The sequence below is a fragment of the Chlamydotis macqueenii genome, chromosome 4 (genome assembly GCF_036417535.1).
Source record: "Chlamydotis macqueenii isolate bChlMac1 chromosome 4, bChlMac1.mat, whole genome shotgun sequence".
NCBI classification, from domain to species: domain Eukaryota; kingdom Metazoa; phylum Chordata; class Aves; order Otidiformes; family Otididae; genus Chlamydotis; species Chlamydotis macqueenii.
The window spans coordinates 71,859,854-71,885,270 of record NC_141559.1 but is presented as its reverse complement, the minus strand read 5'-3'; the positions used below and the strand labels follow the sequence as shown (position 1 = coordinate 71,885,270).

The following is a 25,417-nucleotide window of genomic DNA, read 5'->3' as shown; positions in this document are numbered from 1 at the left end:
GTATTGTGATACAGGTTGACAATGCAGAGAAATTAAAATTAAAAAAATAAAAAAGAAAAAAGAGGTGAAATCAGGACTGAAAACTGTGTTCTAGAGACAAATCCATACTAATAAAGGCACAAGGAAAACAGTAATAGAGTTGTACCTATCTGATACACAGCTTCAGTTTTCGAATTACAGTCATATCTAGCGACTCACTGTCCCACAACTATTTTGCATGCCTTTTATTAGGATTCAGCATTAAGATTCTTTTAGAAGAGATTAATAATGTGTGTGCAATAATGTATTTTAAATACTTCAATATTTTTTAAAAGTGGGGGGTTTTTATTCTTTACTGAAAATAACACAAGATTAAATCCATGAGGAGAAGTGATGGGAAGTCTACAAGCTACTGTGAAGCAAGCCAATTTGACACACAGTTTACAAGAATCACATTAGGTTCCTAATTTTCCAATATTAAATTAACCTTATAATCAAAAAGTACTGAAGGTCTGTATTTATGATACAGAATATTCCAGTATTAATAATTCTGATATCAATTGCAGCAATGTGAAAATTTTGTTTATTGTTAATTGCTCATATGGCAAATTAACCACATTAATCTCATTTCACCCACCAAATTTAATCCCCGTGTGGTTTATACCCCCCTTCCACCCACACACTGAAAGACAACCGCCCCCCCATCTGAGCCACACCCATGTATAATACACAAAACATAACTGATACAAAAACTCACTTTCACTGGACAACATCTAAAATATGTAAATACCTGTTCCTGCAGGTCGTAGTCATAGCTATCATGCAGCAGAAGACTGAGGACATACCGAGTATAAATCATGGCATCAATGCCACACTTCTCTAGCTCTTGTCCCAGCCAGGTCTGCACTGGACCCAAAGCATGTAGCAGAGACATTTCAGAAACAGATACAGGGCCTGGATAAGAGCTTGAGGAGCTTTCAGATGGCAAACCATCCACAACAACTGTACAGATAGGGCGCATGAATCTAGGTGGTTGGCATCCTTATAACGTGAAGCATTTTCTGTAGTTGATATTCCGTCGATATCTGGAGGTGATTTTCACTCCAGTAAATAGGAGAGAGGCTTGACTTCTAGGACAATCATTTATATTTCCTGGCAGTTAGCCGTCTAGAGACGAACATCACTCTTCAGGCATGACCAGTGAATAAACTAAATCCTAATAGCAAACACATATGTAGATGTGTTTTTCTACCTTAATTTCACATTGAGGCCAGATGCAAGTCCCAGCAGGACCTATAAAGAGGAAAAAATGATAAGTTGTGATAATACATATCCATACATGAATAATATTAAACAGTGATAAAAATACCCAATGTAGAAAGCAGTCATTTACATACTGCTTAATCCACACTTATGCAGTGTCATTCTGAAGAGTAACAGGAGTTATTCCAAGTTTAAAAGTGACTTTTAGAAAAAGTACTTTTTAACACAGGAAGAGAGATTCTTTCATCAAAGACTTCACAACTAATCCATTGACTGAAAATTATGTTTGATCTAGATTTATGGGAAAGTTGAGATCTTATTACTTTCACTATCAGCTAAAAAAAAATCCACTTTGATTTAAAAAAAACACACAAAACCCAATCTATGTTAGTTTGCATAAAGTCCGACTGTATATTTTGTATCACTAGAAGACAATATAATCCTACTGTTTTGCAGTGATTTCCATGTCTGGAAAAGAAAGAAGTGTCTTGTTTACAAAAAAAAAAAAAACCCTGAATTTATGAAATTTATGGCTGGGAGTTTTAAAAATCCCACCACTAAATAGTTGCTATCCTCTGGCTTGGGTTTATTTGGGGTTATTTGCCTTGCCTCGGGACAGCAAAGCATTTTATCACCCCAAATCTGTCCTCATAAAAATATAAATCTCTGGAATAACTTGAAAAAATTGAGCAGAATGTAATTTACTGAGAATTAACATTTAACCCTCTTTACAGAAAGCATACACCAGTCTAACCTGAGAGCTTATACTCTAAACCATATCCTAAAATAGATAAACCATCCTAAGACTTATACCACCCACGATCCCAAATCTGTCTCAATAAGTAAGGGGCAGAAAGTGCAAGCACCACACATGTAGGCATGCTGCCCTCTAACCCAGAAGCAGGGAGTTCAAAAAAAGGCATTTTTGGACTGCTCTGCCAATCAATCACATGTCAATCTGGCACTTGTATAGGCCTTCGCTCTCCTCTCCAGCTTCTCAGGAAGAGAAAACAAAGCTCAAATCCTAGCAGGAAATATCCTTTGACTGAAAGGAAACAAAGCCTGAAGGATCTAAGCAAAATCTACTGTTTCGTTTTAACCTCACCGCAAGATGACCAACGCACTCAAAACAGACATCACCTAACGTAACTATCTAAACCATACGCTGTGCGCAGCACTTCATGTGGGCAGCATGTGTTTTGTTGCCAAACAAAATTGAAAGGTGACCTTACAGCTGACCCCTATGTCCACACAACAAAAGATCACAGTTTGTAGGAGCCTTCTTTGCATCATCACCACATACGTGGAACTGTATATTCCAAATCTTTATTGAGTCAGTTGCAACATCATCAAAAAGAAACCCAGTAGAAAGAAAGCTAGTTGCCACAAAACCCTGCACAGCACTAAAGCTGCCTTACTTCTCTGATGGCAATGTTTATTTTGAGAAAGTAGGTAATGCAAGAGTATTCAGTCTTTGTCAGTAACATATTTGTATTCATCAGAATCTCATCAGTAAGCACAAATAACAGTAGGTAGAAACATCCTGCAGAGAGCCTGGACGTCACTGTTTCATCAAAGAGTACAAAGTATGAGAAAAGTCTAATATTGTGACCAAGATATCCCAAGTCAAGAGCCACAAGTCCAAACTCTTAAGCAGTCCACATTCTCTTAATTGTTGAAGAACAACATTTCACTTAAACATCTATTTTGTCCTTCTCCTGTTGGTATTCCACCTCACAGCACATGATGAACACTCTCCCTAAATCAATGTCACAATCACAGTCAGTCCCCAAACCTCACGTTTCATAGAATCATAGAATGGTTTGGGTTGGAAGGGACCTTCAAAGGCCACCTAGTCCAACCCCCCTGCAAGGAGCAGGGACATCTCCAACCAGATCAGGTTGCTCAGAGCCTCATCCAACCTGGCCTTGAATGTTTCCAGGGATGGGGCACCCACCAACCTCTCTGGGCAACCTGTTCCAGTGCTTCACCACCCTCAGTGTAAAAAAATGTATTCCTTATATCTATATATACACGACATAAAAACTGGAAATCAGAACAAAATTCTGAAATAATATTTGAGAGTTCTAATTTTACAATTGTCTCAAGCACTTTGTTTTATGGAAAGTCTTAAACTTACTTCCATCATGTTTTAAAATTTACAAAATTTCATGCAAACTGAGCATTTTCCCATCCCAGTATTTTTGCATTTCCCATCAGAGAGGCTTTCCATATCAAATTAATAGAAGACACTCAAAGAGCAAACATTTCTGCTAACAGATGTGAAGCTCAATTTTAGAGAGAACGTTTTCTGACAAATAAGTTATCATCCCTTTTTAATCTTTTTCACACTGTCTCCATCCTCACAACGACCATGGCTAATCTGAACAGGGAGACCACAATGCAGCCTAAGTAATTAGTGCAAATTCAGTTATTTTAACTACCGATTTGGAAAAAAAAAAAAAAATCGCTATTTTCAGCTATAAAATATGGAGGGACATGACTTACAGTGAGAATTGCCAAATAAAAATTTACACATCTCTATCAATAGTCTGTGAAAACTACTGATTACTTACAAATCTTGAAGTCAAAAATATACGATGAAATTCTTACAAAATTATTTCTACTTACTCCCCTTCCTAGTCAAATTTTTCCTTTAAGTAGCCTTCAAGTTTTGTAATATTAATCAGTGACCCTAACAAAGTCACTGCCAGATGAGCTGTCAACAGCTTAACAACTATAGGCACAAAAGCCAGTTTATAAAGTGTTTTGTAAAGGAATGAGAATACCCTATCATGTAAACACTCAGATTTTACAATTTAGCCTATCATCTTACAATAGAAACCCTTTCTCAAAATTCTACTCAGTGTGACAGTCAATAAACATTCTTTTGACCTAACATAGTCATCAGAAAACAATAACTGTGTTTTAGTTTCCTGAAATCTAGTTACAGAAAAGCAACAGCTTTAAATAATCTACAGGAAGAAATAGGGAGAAGGATCAATGGTACAGAAACTGAAGCTGGAACACTCCAGATCCGTTCCCTACAACGGTTCTTACATGGCAAATAACCTTTTTTGAAGACTAAACAATCTTAGTCTTCTCTGTAAGTGAAATGGAATACAGGTATTGTCAGAACAAATACATAAAATAATTCAAAATTTTTTCTTTTAAGTGTCTTGGTCCTACACAAACACCTTCCTCTGACAGCTGTGTCTACAGGAATATAGCATGATAGTGTAAAACTACACTAAGATTACCAAAGAGAGCAGTAAAAGCAAGGTGTAATTAAATCACTCTTCAATCAAACTTGATTAAAGCCCACCAAGAGAGTACTTGCATTCATAACTGTTCTTATTAGACCATCAACAGAGAGTAGACTGGCTCTAAGGTCATGCCAGGCAAGACACTTCCAAGTCCTCAACAGCTTCCCCCCCAGCCCCCCCCCAATAATTCCCTTTCATACAAAAAAGTTCTTTTATGGAGCTTAAAACTACAGCCTTTTTTTCCAATTTTGTTCTAATCTTGGAAAACAGTGACCAAAGCCAAACCTCAAAACCCACTGAATTAATCTAAGGTAACATCATCTCTATTCTATCAGCACCAACAGGCTTCCAAAAATTATGTATCCACACAGCAAGGTTCTGAACAAACATTTTTGTCAATGAGAAAAATAAGTAGACCTAATGCTGTAACAAGCTTTCAGACTTTCTTAATGATATATCTGCTATCAACTCTTAAAAGTAACAGAAAATACTGGAATAGGAGAGTAAAAACCATACTCCTTACTATTGTTCTTTCAGGTAAACTAAATATCCACAGACTATTTCTTGGAGATCATTACAAGGTAACTTAAAAAGGAAGAAAATTGCCTGCAAGCTTAAATTCACTACATTAGGGTCTACACTCTCAGTGGAAAAAAAAATTACAGGATCTATATATTGAAGGAAGTTGAAAACTAATGTATTATTTATTTGTATAATCTGCAAATAAAGTCTCTCAAGCCTCAAAGTTACTCTTTATACATTTTTATATATCTAGTACAGAGAACTTGATCTCTTGGATAAAGCTGCAGATGCGACCTCTTCCCTCCTTCCATTCCCAAAAGGAATAACATTTTGTGTTTCCAGTGCTTCATTCTGCCTACTGCTATGTGTTAACAATTAGACCAAACACATTCTCACACAATAGTTAAGTTGTAACTGCTGTTTTATACAAAGTTTCCTCTATTATTCTGTGAAATATGGCAGTATGTTACATAGTTTACCATTAACAGCATTTTCAAAAGTTTGAGGTTTTTTGCCACCATGGTCTTTGACAATGTATGACAACTTTTCAATACATGGACAAAAAAAAAAAAAAAAAAAAAAGATTATAGAATTCTTACTTTTTTTTTTTAAATGTGGATATACATGCTCACTTTTTTTTAACTGTGACAAAGTTTTTGAGAGGTAGCATTTTTCCCCAGAATGATTGTATTAAAAGCTAACAATCCTTCCTCTCCCTGACAACTACACGTCCTAAAAATAGGCAAATCCTAATTAGTAGTGAAAATTTTATTAAGTTTGGTCAATGACATACTAAAATCATACATTCACTTCCAGAAATTTCAGGCAGCTAAACACCACAATAGCCCTTTGCTCGCTCCCCTCCAGTGGGACTGGGAAGAGAACAGGAGGAAAAAAAAAAAAAAAAAAAAAAGAAAAGTAAAACTTGTGGGTTGAGATAAAGTCAGTTTAATAGGACAGAAAAGGAAGGAAATAATAATAACAAGTGGTACACAGTGTAGTTGCTCAACCAGCCAGTGACTTATGCCCAGCCTGTCCCCAAGCAGCAGTTGCCACCCCCCAGCCAACTCCTCTCACCTTATAGGCTGAGCACGATGCTATATAGTGTGGGATATTCCTCTGGCCAGTTTGGGTCAGCTGTCCTGACTGCGCCCCCTTCCCAGCTTCTCGTGCACCCCCAGCCTCCTCGCTGGCAGAGCAGTGTGAGAAGCTGGAAAGTCCTTGACTTGGTGTAAGCACTACTTAGCAACAACTAAAACATCAGTGTGTTATCAACAGTATTCTCATCCTAAATCCAAAACACAGCACTGTACCAGCTACTGGGAAGAAAATTAACTCTATCCCAGAAGAAACCAGCACAATCCTTTAGAAGGCTGATAATCGAAGTAAGGTCATATGATGGTAACAGAAGTCAAAAATTTCTTATATATTATAGAGGGATCAGCAATTTTACCATCACTTCTTTTGTTTCTTTCAGTGAAAAATCTAAACAAATGCTTAACATACAAACCAAACAGCCACACGCTGGGGAGGGCACTGTCAAAGCCCAGAAACAAAGCCTATTTAAAATCTAGCAAACAATGGAATCTGTGTCCTTAATAAGTTTCACATGGCATTTAAAAGACATGTGAATTCAGAAGTAAAAGAAGTTGTTATTTTTTCATCACTTCCCTTGATAATCTAAGAAATTTGGCTGTATAGTCTTCAGACTAAGGACAGATTTTTTTTATGTGTGGTGATGTTTGATGTGATTGTACAATAAACAGCAGAGCAGGGATTTGATTCATGACCAAGGCAGAGAAACACTACTGTAAAACAAAAAAAAAAAAGATAATGCCTATGCTATAAACAAACCTCTGCCTCCACCCCAGCTCAGAAAATTTCTGCCACAAGGCTTCAGAAGCATTGTCATGCCATGAAAAACAGATTAAAACACCTGGCTGCAATCAAAGCAAGGAAAACTGAAAGTGGCCAGAAGCATAAAAGCAGCTCTGTTAATTAACTTCTGGATATACATAGAATTTCCTTTTTAAAGAAGTACTACTGACAAGTGCAAGAGTGATACAATCTCATTTGTAATAGATATATGTTTTATGGCTGACTGATGTCTAACAAAGCTGGGCTTAATGCTATGGTTCTAGTGTAACTCAGTCAATCAGAGAAGCCACAGAGGGGACAGAAACCAGTCTGTGGGTGTTACTGCAGGATTTTTTTTTCTTGTAAATCTGCAAGCTTATTTTCATAACACTTATCCAAATGAAAATCTCAAGCTGCTAATCCTGTATAAAAGCTTAATGGCATTACTCAAAGGATTCAAGAGCTACCATATAAGCCTCATTTACTTAGGTTAGCAAAGAAAAATGACAGAGATATAACAAGATGACACCAGGGGAGTCACCAGCACAGTCCTGTAGGATTCTGCACTGGGACCTGCATTGCTTAACAAACTCATAAGTGACCTGGAAGACAGGATGGGTGATACAGTTAAAAAGCTACCAAACAACAGCAAGCTATTGGGGATAGTGAATACAAAATAACTGAAAAAAAAAATGCAGAAGGACCTTATGAAACCAGACTGGGCAATAAAGAGAAAAACAAAATTCAGCATAGATAAGTGTGAAATGAGACAGAGGAGGAATAATAACCTCATACTATTAATACATAGAACAATGAGTGAGCTGATGTGAGCTGACTATTAATCCCAGGATCTATTTCCTAAGTAGTATGTTAGATATTTCATTAAATAAGCTCAAGCCCAGCACAAGTCAGAAGAACAAATCACAGAAGAAAACCAAAGTAATTTTTGTGACACCAAATTAATGTTTTGCACACATATTGGACATAACATTCAACCCCAGTCCTGTAATATCAAAGAATACGTGCCTCTCTGTGGGTGGAGATTGACTGTTCAATGTATTTTTTTTAATAAAAAGTACCCAAAAGTTAGTACAAGCTATGTACAAAACTTCACATAACAGGTATTGGTAATTCCTTCCCAAAAGATTCTGAGGACTCAAAAAAAAAAAAAAAAAAATAGATGCGCTTCAAAGGAAATCGAACAAGAGAGATCCCTTGAGAGTTTCCAACTAGACAAACCACATCAGGAAATCCCCTAGACTGAAAAATAGTGTGAGGCTGAGGGAGTATTCAGGAGAGGTACCACATATACCCTCCCTGTTCCTTCTCGTCCCTAACAGCTCACTTACAGCTGCTGTTGCAGACAAATACTGGATTTGACAAAGCCTTTGTCTGAACCAGTACAGCTGTTCTTATAAAACATTCATATTCACCACAATACAAGAACAACACTTCAAAAAAAAAAAGAGTAGCTGGCGGAGTTCAGTTAGCTGATCCACTCACAGGCTGCACATTATTGACATACATGAACTTTTTTACAAGATATCAGAATATCAATCCTGTCAGAGAGCAAAAACTGAGCTATGGGAAACAACTGTGAATGGACTGAAGAATCAGCAGGTGAGGCACCTGCATATTCAGCTGCATATTCAAGACCCCAAATTCTCAGTAATCTGAATATTCTCCACTTTCACAAAATAAATATGTAATATAAGCCAGAAAATGTAAAATTTATAAGTTAGGAAAAAAAAAAAAAAGGCAAGATGGAAAGAGGGAAAAGCACGATCTAGCAGTAAAACCTACGAACACTGTGAAGAACAGTCACAGCATACCAAAACCACATCACTTGGGATGTGTGTCCACCACAAACCAAAACTTCATCACTTTACAGAATTGAAAGAAAGTCTGAAGGAAGCTTTGCAAACACACTTTTTTGAAAAGGTGCCTATAACATATAGCAGACTAGTAAGAAGCATCCCTCCATAGTGGAGACCTAGGAAGTGGCTCTTCACTACACGTAATACGACTTCAAGGTTTAATTAGTAAGCCCTAATAGTTGTCAAGTTTTGCAGACCATGGTTCAATAGGTGTCTTGATAATTTAGGAAGCAGATCTTACCTGCAAGACAGAAGTATCATTATTTCAAAGCATCTATCAGGAAACTTTTTCAGGAGATCAAGACTCAATATTAAAGATGCATTAAAAAGAAAAAAAAAAAAAGAAAAAGCAAGCACTTCATTATGCAGCACATAGCCACTGCTTCCATTTCAATAAACATAAGGGACACCAGAACATTTCTGACGAAATAAAATCTGAAAAATAAAACAATTTCTGGTATCACAGTTTGTTGCGCAGTTGCCCCAGATAAGCGTAAGTACAGCACATCTGTAACCTGCGCCCCTCCAAATCCAAAGCATTATGTCTCAAAAAATTTCAGTACTAATTTTAAGAAGGGCTTACAACTGTTAAAAACACCTTCAATCATTGATCAGATTTAGTAAATTGAAAAATATTTAGACTCTCTAAACCTAGAGGAGTGAAATACTGCTCTACTAATTTCAAATGCCCAGCTGCCACTAACAATGGCAACATTTACATTATTTTAGTATAAATTTGTCCAAACAAGGTTATCCAGCTACCAATACAGTCCTAATAATTCCATTCTGTTCTTAAAAAACAATGAACGTAAACTCCTATGATAAATTTTTTTTCCAGTTTAGTTTGTCACTGTTCAGACTGGATTTTGAACTTAATTTCAAGCTTGCTTAAAACTGGTGTTTGAACTAAATTTTACTGCCTTGTTTAAATGAGAGTACATTTTTTAAAAAATCCAATCTGAAAAAAGAAAAATGTACACATATCACGTAACTTAGAAATATGATAATTTTTATAAGCTTAAAAATACAAATCAGCATCCAATGACAAGGAATTTAAGTAAATATTTTTCACATTTAAAATGAACTTAAAACAATGCTGCATATAACTGACAAAATTTGAAGTAATTACTACTATTGCCAGCACAAGTACCAGTTTGTAAAAACCACAAGTGATGGTTTTCACACCAGCAGTAGCTAACCTTCAAGAGAATGACACCAGCTGCAGCATCTTGACAGAAACCTGTGGGGCTGACTCAAAGGCTAGTTAGCAGAACACAAACTGCACCGCAACCCCATACTGCCACGAAGAGCGGATGTTCTACTGCTTCTCCCACCACCCCTTCCTGGTGTTCTCAGCCTTTTGTCCCTGTACTTAACCCATCCACTGTGTGGATGAAGGGACAAACTGGATCAGTTTGTTCTGAATGAAAAGAAATAGGTTTTGGTGGGCCAGTCTTCAAAAAATACAAATAAGCAATTAACTCACCCCATTGCCACGAAATGTCTACATCTGGCATAAGAAAGGAAGTGGGACTGCCCCTTTCAGCACTGTTAGATCCACGTAAGTATAACAAGAAAACATTAGGAAGGCAGAGTTCAGAAACTGCATTTTAGCTTATTCAGACGCAAGTCTTTCAGGCCACCGTTAGTGTTTGGAACACGAAGCCAATCCAGGTACTTCAGCAGACATGGTATGTACTGCCAGCATTTTACAGAGATTCCCTACTGATCCATGCAACGGTACTCCACACTTACACCATTCAGCAGATTCAGTCTCAAAACAAACAGAATCACACTGCAACAACAGCCTGGAGATAACCAAGAAATTCCTGGTTGCTTCAAGTTTGGTAAAACAGAGGCAGGTGTGTGCAGTAACTAGCCTAGAATATTACGAAACACCAAAGTGGGGAGAATCCAAGAGAAAGCGGGAGTGCTAATGCAGAAGGTGGCAAGTGTACACCTCAGAAACGTAGACGCCTCAGCTCATACTTTAGTCCCCAACCATAGAGGTAATTTCAGTATCACTGATATCAGGTTTCAGCTTGTTCTGTTACATTTCTTTTTACCACTGAAGACATTGGTATGATTTAAGTTTTTTAATTTAAACTTTGGCAGATCTTATCAGCATATCAGAGCAAAGCCATCTCGCTCTCTCCCATTATACACAGGGATTGCCTGGATGGATGGCTACAGGGCCTGGGAGGTCCTGGGGAGCAATACCTGTCTAGCTGCAGTTTCAAGGAGGAGAGTTTTTTGTTTAGTCCCATGAGAATCTTCACAGGGACACTATCTACCAAAAGCTGTATCTTTTACTATGTACACAAGCAACAGAAAACAAATCATTGATTACCATCATCATATTTCAATATGATGTTTCAGATTTAAGGAAACATAAATGGAGTTAATAAAAACCAAAACCAAATATAACTAAGATCACAAAGGATGCACACATCTTAAGCTGAGACAATTACCTCAGGACTTTTGGCATGTAAAATCTGTAAGCTTTCTACTACTGGCCTTTCTGTCACCTCGAATATATGCAGGGCTTAACAACGCAACAGAGGATGCAGTCAAGTAACAGAAAGATCAGATACATGTTTGTGATACATGTTTGATCACTTTACTTACTGCCCACCTGATATCTTCGACTTACTCAACTTTTAGACCAGCTGCCTGTAGCTGTTTGAACTCCCTTCCCAAGCAGGATGGTAATAGCTTGGACGGCTGAGCACCAAGTTACGTGTGCAGCCATTAAAACAGACTTGCCTCCAGTTTCACAATATCTCACTGTGTGGACACAGACACCAGTGTGCCCCAACAGGTGTTGCAAGCCTCCTCTGAGGCACGAGCCACCACCAGAAGGAATCATCCCCCAGGCCACCGGTGGGGCCACCCTGATAAAATATTCAGTGCTCTTCACATCAGCTGGAACACTACTGCAGCGGCAATCAGCCCAGCGGCCACTCTTTCAGTGTGGCCATATAGAATTTATTTCAATTAATATACAGTTTATTCTTAGGCATACAGTGCATCTTTCAGTTAGGAAGGGAAAAGGAGAATGAAGTATGAATTCCAAAGATCCAATAACCACCACCCATTTAAAAGCCATGGTATTTCTCCAGCTATTTATACTTCCAAAGTTAATAATCTAGCTGTATATAAACATCTAACCAGTTAATGACCACACTATACATTATACTTCATTTTATTAACTTTAATTTGTATGAAGGTCTTCTCTGAATGCTTACTATTGAAGTTTTCTATACTTGGTCCACAATTCAAGGAGTTAATGCATACCTTTTTGAAAAGCTTAAAACAGACTCACAAAGAGTTTAAAAACAAATATAACCATTGCCTAACTATACAGTCTTTTCATTTAAAAAAAAAAAAGTTATCATAAATTCAGTTGGAAGTAATATATAGACAATACTTTCACTAATCACTGTGTTAAAATGTGCAATATATGTCAGCCACAAGAGGCTCAGTAATCCCAAAGGTTTCCGACAAGTTTAATTTGCAAAATCTATGTCTTGACGAGCAGAGAAGATATCTTTGCTGCAAAGATGATAATACGGCAGACTTGTAAAGGAAATTGTTTCCAATGCTTTTCTCCTGGATCTCTACTACACGTAATTTTTAATCCAGGATGTTAGTAAATTAAATACTATATATTCATGAAATTGAGATCAGAAGTAGGAGATTGCAATTTTGAACAGAGTAACAATTCACAGGAAAGAACGTATATTTTAGCATTTGAGTGTATTTGCATAGGCATTATTTGTTCAGTTTATGTTGTAAAACCATCAGGAAAACAACTTTTTCTTTTTCTTTCTCCATAAAAACAGTGGTGATATTTGTTGCCATATCGCTGGCACTCCAGTGATATATATATATATATATATATATATATATATATATATATATATATATATATATATATATATATATATATAAAGTGCTCCACTGTTATGATTAAATGTGTTGCTTAAAAATGCTATTGCTTATTTTTGGAAAAAAAAAAAAAAAGTTTACAAACTGAACAGGTAGGACAGGTTAATATTGCTCCAACTGGAGAGGTAGGCCTGTGCCAACCTCATGAAGTTCAACCAGGCCAAGTGCAAGGTCCTGCACCTGGGTCATGGCAATCCCAGGCACAAATACAGGCTGGGCGGAGAATGGATTGAGAGCAGCCCTGAGGAGAAGGACTTGGGAGTGCTGGTGGACAAGAAGCTTAACATGAGCAGGCAATGCGCCCTTGCGGCCCAGAAGGCCAACCGCATCCTGGGCTGCATCAAGAGAAGCGTGGCCAGCGGGTCGAGGGAGGTGATTCTCCCCCTCTACTCCGCCCTGGTGAGACCCCACCTGGAGTACAGTGTCCAGTTCTGGAGCCCCCAACAGAACAAGGACATGGACCAGTTGGAGAGGGTCCAGAGGAGGGCCACAAAGGTGATAAAAGGGCTGGAGCACCTTTCCTATGAGGACAGGCTGAGAGAGTTGGGGCTGTTCAGCCTGCAGAAGAGGAGGCTCCGGGGAGACCTGATAGCGGTCTTCCAGTACCTCAAGGGGGCCTACAAGAAAGATGGGGAAAGGCTGTTCAGCAGGGCCTGTTGTGATAGGACAAGGGGTAATGGTTTTAAAATAGAGGGAAGTAGATTTAGATTGGATATTAGGAAAAAAATTTTTACAATGCGAGTTGTAGAACGCTGGAACAGGTTGCCCAGAGAGATGGTGGAAGCCACATCCCTGGAAACATTCAAGGCCAGGTTGGATGAGGCTCTGAGCAACCTGATCTAGTCGGGGATGTCCCTGCTACCTGCAGGGGGGTGGTCTAGATGACCTTTGAAGGTCCCTTCCAACTCAAACTATTCTGTGATTCTATGATTAAAATAATAAATTTGCCGTTTGCTACTTCAAGTGACAGCTGGAAATCTTATTTTTCTAAAATACAAAATATTAAACTAACATCACCAGAAAACCTCTTACAAAAACAGCAGGTCAGCATTATATTACTTCTCTTCAAGGAAGTTACTGTACTGTTAACCAAGACATTTCTTTCACAACTCAAGAACAAAGTTACTTAAAACTGGAACTCTGAGGTTTCTCTCAGGCTGATAAGACATCCTGTTCAGAGAAGCTGGTGAAAAAAATTATCTATATAAATATGAAAATTAAACTAGTATCTGGACTTACAGAAACATTTTTAAACTCGTGTCACCCAACACAATTCAACATATCTTCCAGCAAAGTAGCTATAAAAACTTCAATAAAACAAAAATTCCTGTAAGCAATTTATTTTAGTTTCACTGTTAGGTGCAACAGTCAAATAAGAGTAGAATGAACTTCTACCCCAGAAGACAGAACCAGGAGAATAGAAAGTCGCTCAACAGCAAACTTTGGCTAATTAGTAACATTCATTAGCTCAAAATCTTCAGCCAGCAGAATTAAAATATCATAAAACAGTAGAAGTTTTTCCTGAAATTTCAGAAGTTACCAACCAGACAAATCACTGGAAGCTGGCTCAGTTTATTTCAAGATACTCCAGACTCCTAAATTCATTGCAGTGTTTTTATGTTGCACTCCCACTCAGCTACAAAGTCTTCAAGTTTGTTTCAAGTTTGTAATAATAGATTACAGCACCACAAGGATTTAGCGGGAATTAATTGCTCATCCAATGGCAGCAATACGCATTACTGATTTCTTCATTAGTGATGCTTCAAGCAGCCTTTTTTTCTTTAGGCTCATAAAACACTTCATTTTCTTAAAAACCACATATGACACATGCTAAATGACTAAAATAATTTCCTTAATCACTCTTATATGTTTTAGCATGTTTTCACACTTCACTGTTGAAGATTATCTCAATCTAAGTCCTGACTAAGCTAACACTACCTGGATTAACCTTGCAAAGTGTATCTTGCAACCCAACTCTGCTGTTCTGATGTTAAAACTACACAACCTTATGAAAACTGGCTTTATTTTTTCTGGCCTTCAGCTACCCCTAGTCTCTTACGCTCTTACCTCTCTCTCTCTGTACTTCCTTCCACGGTCTACATATGCAAAACCTCTTCTGCAATGCAACTATGGCTCCCTTCAGAATTCTTCTATAACCAAGCTAGTTCATCCAACCAAACCATAAAAACAACAGAAAACCCACACTCACACAATTTAATAACATATAAAAGGCATAACAGCTCCTCCTTTCCACACAGGCATTTTCATTAAGATGAAACAATTTGCTTGAATTCACTCAGTGGCAAAGCTGATAGAACACTGCAGGTCTTCTCAATCCTAGGCCAGCGTTCTATCCAGCAGACCTTCTTCCTTATACAAATTCAATAGTAACTAGGGGAAGATTTTCTAAAGTTACAAGAAGATCACAAAACTTCCGATTTCATCCCTTTTACAACTTATTTTTACTTATTAACAGGTTTTTTGCAGAGTATAAGTTTTCATACACAATCCATTCTAGAGTAAGGCCTAGAAAGTTACAGGCAAAAGTAAAATTAGCATGGACTGCATATTTGAAACGTCCTCCTCAACACAATAAAAAAAGGAGAAATTTAAACATTCCCCAAAATTATATACAGACTACGCACAAAGGGTGAAATTTATCTATTACATATAATATCACAACAGTGAACATGAATTTAAATCCTTTCTAATTGAAATTTCCACACTACTGCCTTAGAAATACATCTCTTAGAAAGACAGATAAGAAAGTGGATGTACAGAAAAGTTATTAACAGAATCTAGATGACGCAGAAATAATCAATGAACAGTCCTGCGTAAGTAAATCCAAACACCTGAATGTGAAATTATAAAGGAAATAGCAGATTAAAAAAATTAAAATATTTAGTAGCTTCCAATAAAGCTACAGAAACAACTTCTAGTAAGAAGCCTGTGAAAGAATAATCTTTGTATTGAATTTTTAAACTACTCAACCTTTTCCCCCACCCCCCAATCACCTCCGTGGCCCAACAAACACAATAAATGCCTCAGCATCCATTATAAATGCAGCCAACCAATTTTGGGGAAAGTAGAACAAAATGCTTTTTAGTAAAAATATTGTAACTAGCTCATCTAGATCTTTTTCTACTAAAACACTCTGACAATCCTGCAGTTACCTAGTATTTCTGCCTAGAAAACTCTGGTAGAAAAAACATGTTTCCCTCCTATCAGCCAATTTTCTCTTTGTCTGTATACTGAAATGCAAGCAAGCATTCAAATATTCAGTTGAACATTTTTATTTTGTATCATGAAACTGACTTTACTCGGAAAAAATTCTTGGGGCGGGGTTGGTGGGGATGAACACAACACAACAACTCGTTTCCATAATTACATTTACAAATTACCTAACTAGCCTGTCACTGTTCTTGGACTAAAACGGAGGATTTCAATCTCTGTTCCACAAGACAGAAGAAACTATCCTAATAAACAGAGCATATTAAATAGCTTCTAGAAGATCATTTGTATTCCAAGCCCCACTAGCAGTACAGATTAACTAGAATAGTTCCTGCTGCCTCTCTTCGCCTACAGGAATTCTAAGTCTTGCTGTCTTCATTGCATTGTGCTTTACCAGACATTGTTACTCATCCTATTATAGTAAAAAGTCATTATTTTTAGTTATTAGCTATCAGTTGTTACTACCATTACATGAATTTAGGGCCTTCACATTATCAGTGCATCAGACACGTATAAAACCTATGTTATAAATCCACGTCTTAAGAAAAATAAGCTGCAATGGAATAACAATAAGGATCTTTTACTCTCAACAAACTACAGAAAACTCCAGATTAAAAAAAAAAAAGCTGAAATTTCTTATTTTGAACACATTAAAATTTAGATGGCTTTAAAGGAAATATTTAACACAGCCTACTTTCAACATCCATCATTATGAATTTTGTATGCTTCTTTATGCAAAGCCTAAAGAAGCAAATTGCTAGACGATTTTGCTAGGATTCTATCTAAGTAGATAGAAAGTCTGACTCTATAGCACTATGTCTAAAAACAATAAAATTCCACATAAAATTCACCTGTACTAAGTATAAAACCAATCTCTTGGTCTGCGTCATTCCCCCTGTTCACCTAGAAACAAGATGCTCAAGAAGGCCAAATAACGAAGTTATGAGCAGTATCTAGATCTTCTTCTGTCCCTATTCCTGCTAGAATGCACAGCAAACAAGCAAAGGAAAATGCTGACATCATTTTACCCCTATGGAATTTCTCTTACTTGGAAGAATAACAAATAGCATTAACAACAACAGCAGCAGGGAACACAGGCTATGAAATCAGCATATTAAGATAAGATGTTCAAGTCTTCCAATTTTTCCTCTTGGATCACATATAAATCTGTTTGCTCCTTCCTTTCCTTCCGATTTGCTGCTGATGAGCAGAAAAGCTACAAAATCATGCATCCACTCCAAATTTGCAGAACCTGTGGTCTCCAAGAATCACTACCCCCACGCTGCACAAAACAAATGAACTGATAAAGTTCTGTGACTGTACATGTGGGAATATCTGCTAAGCAGAATATGGCGGGGATACGAACCGCTGATGCTTTCATTGGAGTATACAAATCAGGATTTCCCCTATAATTCTTAGTCCTTGAAAATGAAGAACATTATCAATATATAGCGTGCTACCCATTTTATTCAAGTTACCTGCATCCCCTCTCATATCTCAATGATCAAAATATAAGGTGTTGATACCTATAAGATATGCGTTATTGACTGGAAGGGAGGGCTTGTACACTACCATTTTAGCATATCCATACTGACAAGACATAGCAGATGGAGGATTAGTACAAAATAAAATCTGTACAGCTACATGTCAAGTAACAATCAAGTTCCATGTCATTTACTTTTATAAGGCATATTTTTGTCTTAAACAATAAAGAAAAATGTCAATTTCACACTCCCGTGGATCACAAGAAGCCTGCAATACTTGGGGTTTAAGCACTGCAGTGAAGTAGTTTGTTTTACACAATTATCTACTGAATCATCACGAGCTCACTTTTGACAGCTAGGAAACCAAATTTCATCTGCAATTCCCATCCCAGGAACACAGAACTAATATACAGTGTGCAGCTGAAGGGTAGAACCCTAAAGGTTTAAAACGGTTTGCGTGAGGAGAATCCACCACCTATACCAGTGTCCTCTGATCCCGGGCCTATAAAATACAACTCAAATTACTTATATACAGAAAATAAAGGAATATAGGAATGTCTTTTCTTTGAAAGGACAAGCAAATCGTACTACTTTCACCCTTCAGATCAGTATCAGGTACTGCAATGAGCAATTAAAGACAAAACAGAAAAAAAAGCCCCGCACTTTCACTTTTCTCAAAGTTTCAACAGCACGGCTTAATAAATGTACACTTTTTAACCGAGACGGCACGAGGAGAAGATGGAAAGGAGTTTGCCGGAGCGAAGTGTCAGTCTGTGTGACTTCTGCATTCAGCTGTAACCTTCGCCAAACCTTGTGTGTCCCCCAACCCCCCCCCCCGCGCTGCCTCCGAGAGGCTGCGGCCCTGCTGGGCCCGCCCAGCCGGCGCGCAGCTCCGCGCCGCCATAGGACGCGGCTCCCGTCAGTCTCCCGTCAGCCCAGCTCCTCCTCCCGCAACAGCAGCGGCCCCAGCCTCCCCATCCGCCTTTTGCCTTCAATAGGCCCGGAAAGGACAATGCTGTCGGGGGAAAAAAAAAAAAAAAAAAAAAAAAAAAAAAAAAAAAAGGAAAAAGAGGAGGGGAGCGAGTCCCACCAGGGCAGCCCTGTAACGCCACAGCCAGCGCTACCGCAGCCCGAGGCTTCCAGACCCGGCTGCCGGCTCCTCCCAGCCGGCCAGCGGCCGCTGCCTGCGCTTTGTACAATTACGCGCAGGATGAAAGGTCACGGCGCGAGCCATACCCGCTCACCAGCCAGGCCCGGCGGGCGCGCGGGGGGCTGCGGAAAACCCCCATCACTTTAACCTGACGGTGGGGCAGGGCCGGGAAGGGGCTGCCCGGCCCAGGCTCGCTCTACCCTGACCCCAAGCACCGCATCCTCCGGATTCCCCGTCCACTGCGCCGGGTGACATCGGCGCAGGCCGGCACGCACGACGAGTGGGTGCTGGGTGCCGCCTTCCTCTCCCTCCTCATCCCCCGGGCGTGACGGGGCCCGAAGGCACGGGAGCCCCGGCTCCCGCCCGACCCCCGGCGCAAGCCTCTCACCTGAGGCTGGAACCCCAGGGGCCGGGCCAGGATGGAGAAACGCGGGAGGAAGGAGGGGGCCCGGGGAGAGCTCAGCCCCCAGGCAGGCGCTCGGACCGGGGCACCCCGGCCGGGCCCCCGGCCCCGCCCCCGAGCCCTCCGGCCTGCAGCCAGCCCCCCCGTCCGGCCCCTCGCGCTCCCGGTCACCCTCTCCCTGGCCCCTCTCCTCCCGTCGCCGCGCTTCCTCCCCTCTCCCCCCGGCCCGCTCCCGCCGCGCTGCGGCGGGCGCAGCCGAGAAGCGGGACGCGCCGTCCCGGGAAACCGTCCTCCCAGGGCCGGCCAGGCCCGGCCCCGCAACTCCTCCTCTTCCCGGGCTGTTAGCGGAGAAGGGAGGGAAGACCGGGCCGGCGCGGGCCTCCTCGGCCGAGCCCCGAGCTGCCGGCCCGGCACGCCCCAGGGGTCGAGCCCACCCGACCCTCAGTGAAAGAGGGGAGAGACGGGGGGGTCGCCCGCCGGCTCCGTCCTCCCGTTACCACGGGGAGGACGGCTGCCGCCCTCCCTCCAGCCCTGCCCCTCCCTCAGCTCCCCGCGCCCCCGGCGGGTATTTACCTGCCGTGGCGGCGCAGAGCGGGGCCCTGGGGCCTCTGGCAGCCGGAGGAGGCGGCGGACTCCGTCCCGCTGCTGCCGTCCCCGAGTCAGGCGGGCGGGACGGAGCCGGGACCTGCCCTGGGAGGCGTTACGTAAACCGGCGGCGGCGGCAGCGGCTCCCAGCGCCACGGGGAGGGATGGGGGGGGCCGGCCGCTCCGTCACCCGGCAACAGGACTCAGCGCCCCGGCGGACCGCGCCGCAGGCTCCTCCCCGTATCCTTCCGCCCAAAGGGCGGCCCGGATCCCGCCGCCCGGGAGCGCGGCAGGGGCTGTGGGGCTGTGCAAGGGTGCCCGTGCCCGCCCAACCGGGCAGAGAGGGGCACGCCGAGCTCTCCTCCGCCCCGGCGGGCGAACTGCGTGGGGACCGGGCCCTTCCCGTCCCCGTCCCGTAGTGCCCGGGCGCCAGCGAGGCGGCGCCATGGCGGGCCGCCGCGCAGGAAGGGCGGGCGGGGGAGGAGGAGGAGGAAGACGAGGAGGGGAAGTATCACTTTGCCCCGTCCGCCGGGCGCCTGAGGAGAAAATGGGCGGGCGAGGCGTTTGAAAGTTACCGGCCGGCGGGCGGGGAAAGCGGCTGCGGGGGCCGCGGCGCCGTGCCTTGTGCCTCGGGCCGGGCGGGAGGCCGGCGGCAACCCCTCGGCTCGGCCGGGACGGGCTCGGCTTGGGGAGCTGCCGGCGGGAGCCGGCCTCGCCCCCTCGGGACGGCCGGGTGCGCGGCGGGGAGGGAAACACCCAGGGCCGGGGCGGGAATGCGAGGGAGGAAACGGGGGATAATGATGGAGTGTGGCGGTGTTCGTAATGTGAGGTCCTTTTGAAATCCTTAACGACTCTGAGGGCAAGGTTAGCAAATAAAGTTTACTTGGCTGCTAAATGAAAGCCTGTCTGGGAAGAAAGTCGTCTTTTAGGAGACTGATGCCATTGAGAGTCGGGTTTAGTAGATGAGCTCCTCGAGAGCCGGGAAATTTTATACCAATTGATTAAATGCCAGCTTAATCGGAACTGTTTACACAACCGTAGCGTAATGAAAGCGCAACATTTTTAGCATAGTAGATGGATGAAAATGGGCCACTGTAAGACTGAAAATATGACAAAGATGACACACCAAAGTACTAATTAAGCTTCTTAATTGGGAAAATAATAACATGCACTACTAACACCTCACATTTCTCAAATACATGAACGCATACGAGTCTAAGGAAAGTCAGTATTATGTAAGATGTCAAAGTCACGTCTTCTGCCTGTGCGTAATCCTAAGGGTTTTCTTCCTTTTATTCAGTGTGAAATGTGTGGCTCCTAGAGTTCCAAGATGCAGTATGTCATCTACGTTGGCTAACACTGTCTCTTTTGTGCAAACGACGTCTTCAGTCACTGGAACCAAGCTCATCTTTAAAAAGATGATCCCCCTCCGCCCCACAGGATGTAGTCCTGTTTAGGCCTTTCAACAAGTTAAGCCCGTATATAAAAATATATCTCGTAAGAAGCATGAACGCAAGCCGAGAGAGTAACCACTGCCTCCCAGCCTATATACTCATTTCCTGATACAGGAGCAGGATTATGGATTTTTCTGTTTGTTTGTGTTTTTTTTTTTCAGCTAGGATTCACCTTTTTTGGGCATCCCTGATTCAGTCATAAATTTGATTCAGACTGGCCAAAAAGTCTAAGCTTTTAAAGTGAAATATGCGGGATTGTGTAGCTACATGAGCTACCAACGTTCTGTTAAACTCTGCCCAGGCAGTAATTGATGTCATATGAACGTGCAATTAATCAGTTCGGCTTCCTCCAAACCTTGAAGGAGTATTATGGGAGAGCTCTAAAGAGAAAGTAGTGCTTTAAATCCCGTGATAGAAGGACAGCGTCTTTCTCTGAACTATTTAATTACTGTTTAAGTTATTTTCTTGTTATGAAAAACTGAAACTGAAAAGCTTTGGGGAAAAAATCCTGCTGACTGTTTTTTGCTGAGTCATTCCACGGGTTTATCAGAAGCCTTTCACCGACACTGTAATACGACTCACGTCAATCGCAATCAAATCTCCTTTTGTTCATGAGCTCAGAATCTGAATTCCCCTTTTCAAGGTAGAAATATGGGTACCTGGGATTTGTCTGTAACAACAGTTGGCACCAATTTAAATCAATCTCCATTCAGTCTTTCAAGGTATTTTCAATCTATTAGTAATGTATATCACTAATACAAATCTGCTTACCTTATTTCACCTTTTCTATATTTTTTTTTTCTCTGAATGCTCTGTAGAAGGGAAAGATGCCCAGAACATTGGTGTTCTCTGAATGAAGCAAGTCAGAGCATGCAAGCCAATGACAGATGATTCTGAATATTCGTGTAGTTGCTGTGTGACACTTCAAATTGACGGTTCTGGTTTTGTGGTCAGATTTCAAGAATCCCGACAGCAGAATTTTTTGTTTGCTTGTTGGTTTTTGTTGGGTTTTATTTTCCTAACAGCCAACCCAGTTCTGGTCTCTGTTTGGCAAGCATTTCAGAAACAGCTGGTACATGACCATATGCTGTGCTGGCGCTGCTGTGAGCTTATTTCCCACTTGTCCTCCTGGTCAATCAGAGCCGCTCCATGTGCTGAAAGACAGCTGGTCCCTTGGCATGCGAAGCAGCTAATGAATTTTTCCTCCAAAAAGCCATTGGGATAGAGCATGCTAACTCTGATCAGAGGCTGTTCCTTTCTGAACTGCTAGCAAAGGTGGAAGTTCTCTATGGGAACTCTGTTGCCCCGGTGTGACAACCTACACACAGCAAGAACAACTAGGTGGGTGTGCGTTGTAGGTGACAGCACTTGTTTGGAAAATCAAGGCTAAATGATCTGATCTGTGTTGAAAAGAATGCTAAACCACATCTGAGTGGCTGTTGGATTTGTGCTTGTAGCTGTCAGCCTCTGCAAGCATGAGGGTTTCCCTTTTTCATTCTGACCCCTGCTGGAACAGGGGTCTCCAATACATTTCTAAAACATCTATCAATTTAATAATATAATATTTTTTTCCTATTAAGGAACATACTGAAGAAGAAATTGCACAGCAGTTCAGTATTACATAGCCACGGCTTATAAGCATTTTACTGTCAGCCATCCATCTTGCTTCCTTAAAACTGATCAGTTTACAATATTCCCTAAAATTTCCTGCGAGGTGCGATAAAAAAACCTGATTTTCCCTGAGCAGGGGTTCTGTATCAGTTAACTTTGAAAGTCATGATAACGAATCGTTAGACAGTCCTCTATTGTTCACACGTCATAAACTGTTCACATGAAATGCTTGATAGAAGCAATCTGCCCATTCAGCATTTTAGAAATTGAGATAGAGCAACATTCATGAGTGAATAAATGTAGTTTAAGAACAAAAAATATCATCTAAGTGTGCAGAATCTAAATATATACATAAATTAATAGATATTTTTAAAATCCAGAAAATGGATGGACCTTAATGTAAGCTGAAACAAGGAACATCCAACAGATACGATGCATTTTGTTGGATATCTTCATGTACAGCTTCAGAAGTATACCGTTATCTCTTTGAAACTACTTTGCTCAATTGAATCAAAGCTTGCATAACTTTTTTACTACTTTTCTCAGTCCATTTTGGGTTTTGAGCAAAGACTCAGGCAAAATGTTCACACCTCCCAGAAGTAATAACTAGGTTCAAATGACACATTTAAAAGGCATTCCTCAGCCCTAGATAAGGTTTCAGATTCCTTTTTACTGATCCCTCTTTCCTAATAATATCCCTGCACAGTGAAAAAGCGAGCTGTAGATACCCACAGCATCAGAGGGCCACTTTGTTGTCAGCGTCAAGGATGTCATCCACCACAGTGAATGGAAAGTAACATTAGATTTTAGTAGGATCTGCATTAGGGCATAGTTCAACCTTTTTCCCTTCAGACTTCTCTCTCACAGGTTTCAATATCTTTAATGGGAATGTGCTAGCATGGTGAGTCTGGAAGATCTGAGTCACTTGAAAAATCAATTACGTAATTCAAAGTAAAGTTATTTTCTCTTTAAAACGACTATATGACTATAACCTCGAAATGTATTTTTGCTCTCTTTGAACACGAGCTGCATATGGGAAACTCACAGAAATTGCAGGTCAGGCAGTGCTGTTCTGTAACAAGAATGTCTGGGCTTGGTGTTGGTATTTCTTTGGGACTCTATTTTTATTATTCTGCTTGAGTATACTCTTGCCCTTTTTCATCCTGCAGCACGAACAATTGGGAAACCCTAATAATACCTTGAGAAACCTTTGGAAAGTTCAAAATAATACCTGAACAGCGCTCTGTCTCAACATGCTGCTGTGTGCATAAAACAGACCACCTGAAGTCTACTGTAAGAAATATTCAAAGAAGATTTGAAAGAACCACGATAATTGCCTACACCGCTTTGGACAAACAGCCATGCAGTACAAAAGATAAAGAAAAAGAAAGCTTTATGCTACATAATGAATGCAGAAGTCCAAGTACCTAGATATAGCATTTGAAACAATAAACCAAGGAACAGCTTTCACTAGTGGTGTAATGAAAAGACTACAGAAAATACAGTGGTTTAAAAATGAAATAATTTCCACAAGTGATGAAATACAAAGCAAGTACTACATGTGATTGCATTTTAAGGACAGTTAGTCACCATAAAATATACCAATGTCTCAAAATCCAATTTTTTTTTGGTAATGCATTTGTAGAAGAACTTGCTGTCGTAATGAGATACTAATTTAATTTCATTATATTTGTTTCTACATCAGCTATTGTCAAGCCATTAAGTTAATTACATGTTAAGTTTTAAACTAGATGAAATACATTATGACATCTGTTTTTTCCTATTTACTACAGCATTCCAGAATTACCATGTTGGAAATGTCTGAGGTTTTGGCAGCTTGCTGTCTTACAAATAGTTCATGAATACAATTAACCATCCTTGAGTAGCCTGCAGCATCAGCATCCAATCCTCGCCTTACTCGTCCAAAATACAATTATTGTTCCACACTAATTCCACCAAACTTTTTTTTTTTCAGGCTATATTCTCAGTCAGTGAAAACGCTGAAAACAGAATGGATCACCTTATACTAGCTGATGAGCTGGCCACAGATTTTGGAATGAATATACTAAAAGAGTCATTCCATCTTTATTAATGATTTATATGAAATGAAAAGTGACAGAAACACATGGAAATGTATCAAGTTCTTAAAGTAATTGTGTTAAAGGTATTCTTTTAATCCAACGCATCAGCATTTTCTTAACATGATAGTCTGTTGCAGACCCTAGTAAAAGAAAAGATCCTTTGTGTATTAATGGCTTATTGTCCTGACACTTTGGCATTATGTTTTGACTGATCAAAAAAGCTTTCTTATCTGATCCCATGGTAAAAACTGCAAAGCAAAAGTAGTGCGTGTGTTCAGATGCTTAAAAAAAGAAAAGAAATACATGTTTTGAAAATTGTGGCATGTAAGTGAATCTGTATTCATGACTTGTAGGCGGTAATAGACTTAAGTTTATCCAGTGTATTTTTTAGTGTGTGAATTAATTGTTTCATCTGTGTGGGAGTAGAAGGGAGAATGGTCATTACTGCTTTCTGATAGAACTGATAACCTAGGAACTGCTGCCATTAAAAATAAGTAATTCCAGAGATATCGAAGAACGATGAAGAGTGGCTGATTAATACCAGCAGCCATTATAAAAAGTTCATACAGAATAGGAAAAAAAGTCAGATTTGCCAGAAGCAGCATTTGAAAAGGGTATTGAATCTCAACAAAAATACTACCATTTTCATCTTAGAAAAAAAATGTTTCAAAATACATGCTGAGATCTAGTACTCACATTTCCA

The 25,417-nt window shown here is 40.5% G+C and overlaps 1 protein-coding gene and 1 long non-coding RNA gene across 5 annotated transcripts in view; one reads left to right on the top strand and one right to left on the bottom strand.

The window, feature by feature from the left end:
- The window catches only part of KIAA0232 (KIAA0232 ortholog), a 70,363-nt gene extending 50,654 nt beyond the window's left edge, over positions 1 to 19,709 (bottom strand). The window contains exons 1-2 of one of the 3 annotated variants that reach the window (XM_086747373.1): positions 19,557 to 19,709; positions 770 to 1,272 (exon numbers count right to left, since the gene is read on the bottom strand). In XM_086747373.1, coding sequence (XP_086603499.1) covers positions 770 to 1,000 — 231 coding nt within the window. In that variant the 5' untranslated portion in view covers positions 1,001 to 1,272; positions 19,557 to 19,709. Of the gene's footprint in view, positions 1 to 769; positions 1,273 to 19,556 lie in introns of those variants that run through there. The other 2 variants (XM_086747374.1, XM_086747375.1) reach the window with 2 other exon arrangements.
- Positions 19,710 to 19,923: 214 nt separating this feature from the next.
- On the top strand, positions 19,924 to 25,097 carry LOC147601021 (uncharacterized). Of its 2 annotated transcripts, XR_015258492.1 has the most exons (3): positions 19,931 to 22,363; positions 23,803 to 23,926; positions 24,609 to 25,097. It is a non-coding gene; the product is annotated as an uncharacterized LOC147601021 (long non-coding RNA). The 2 variants fall into 2 exon arrangements; XR_015258491.1 differs by having other exon boundaries at positions 19,924 to 22,363; positions 23,803 to 25,097.
- The last annotated feature ends 320 nt before the right edge of the window (positions 25,098 to 25,417 follow it).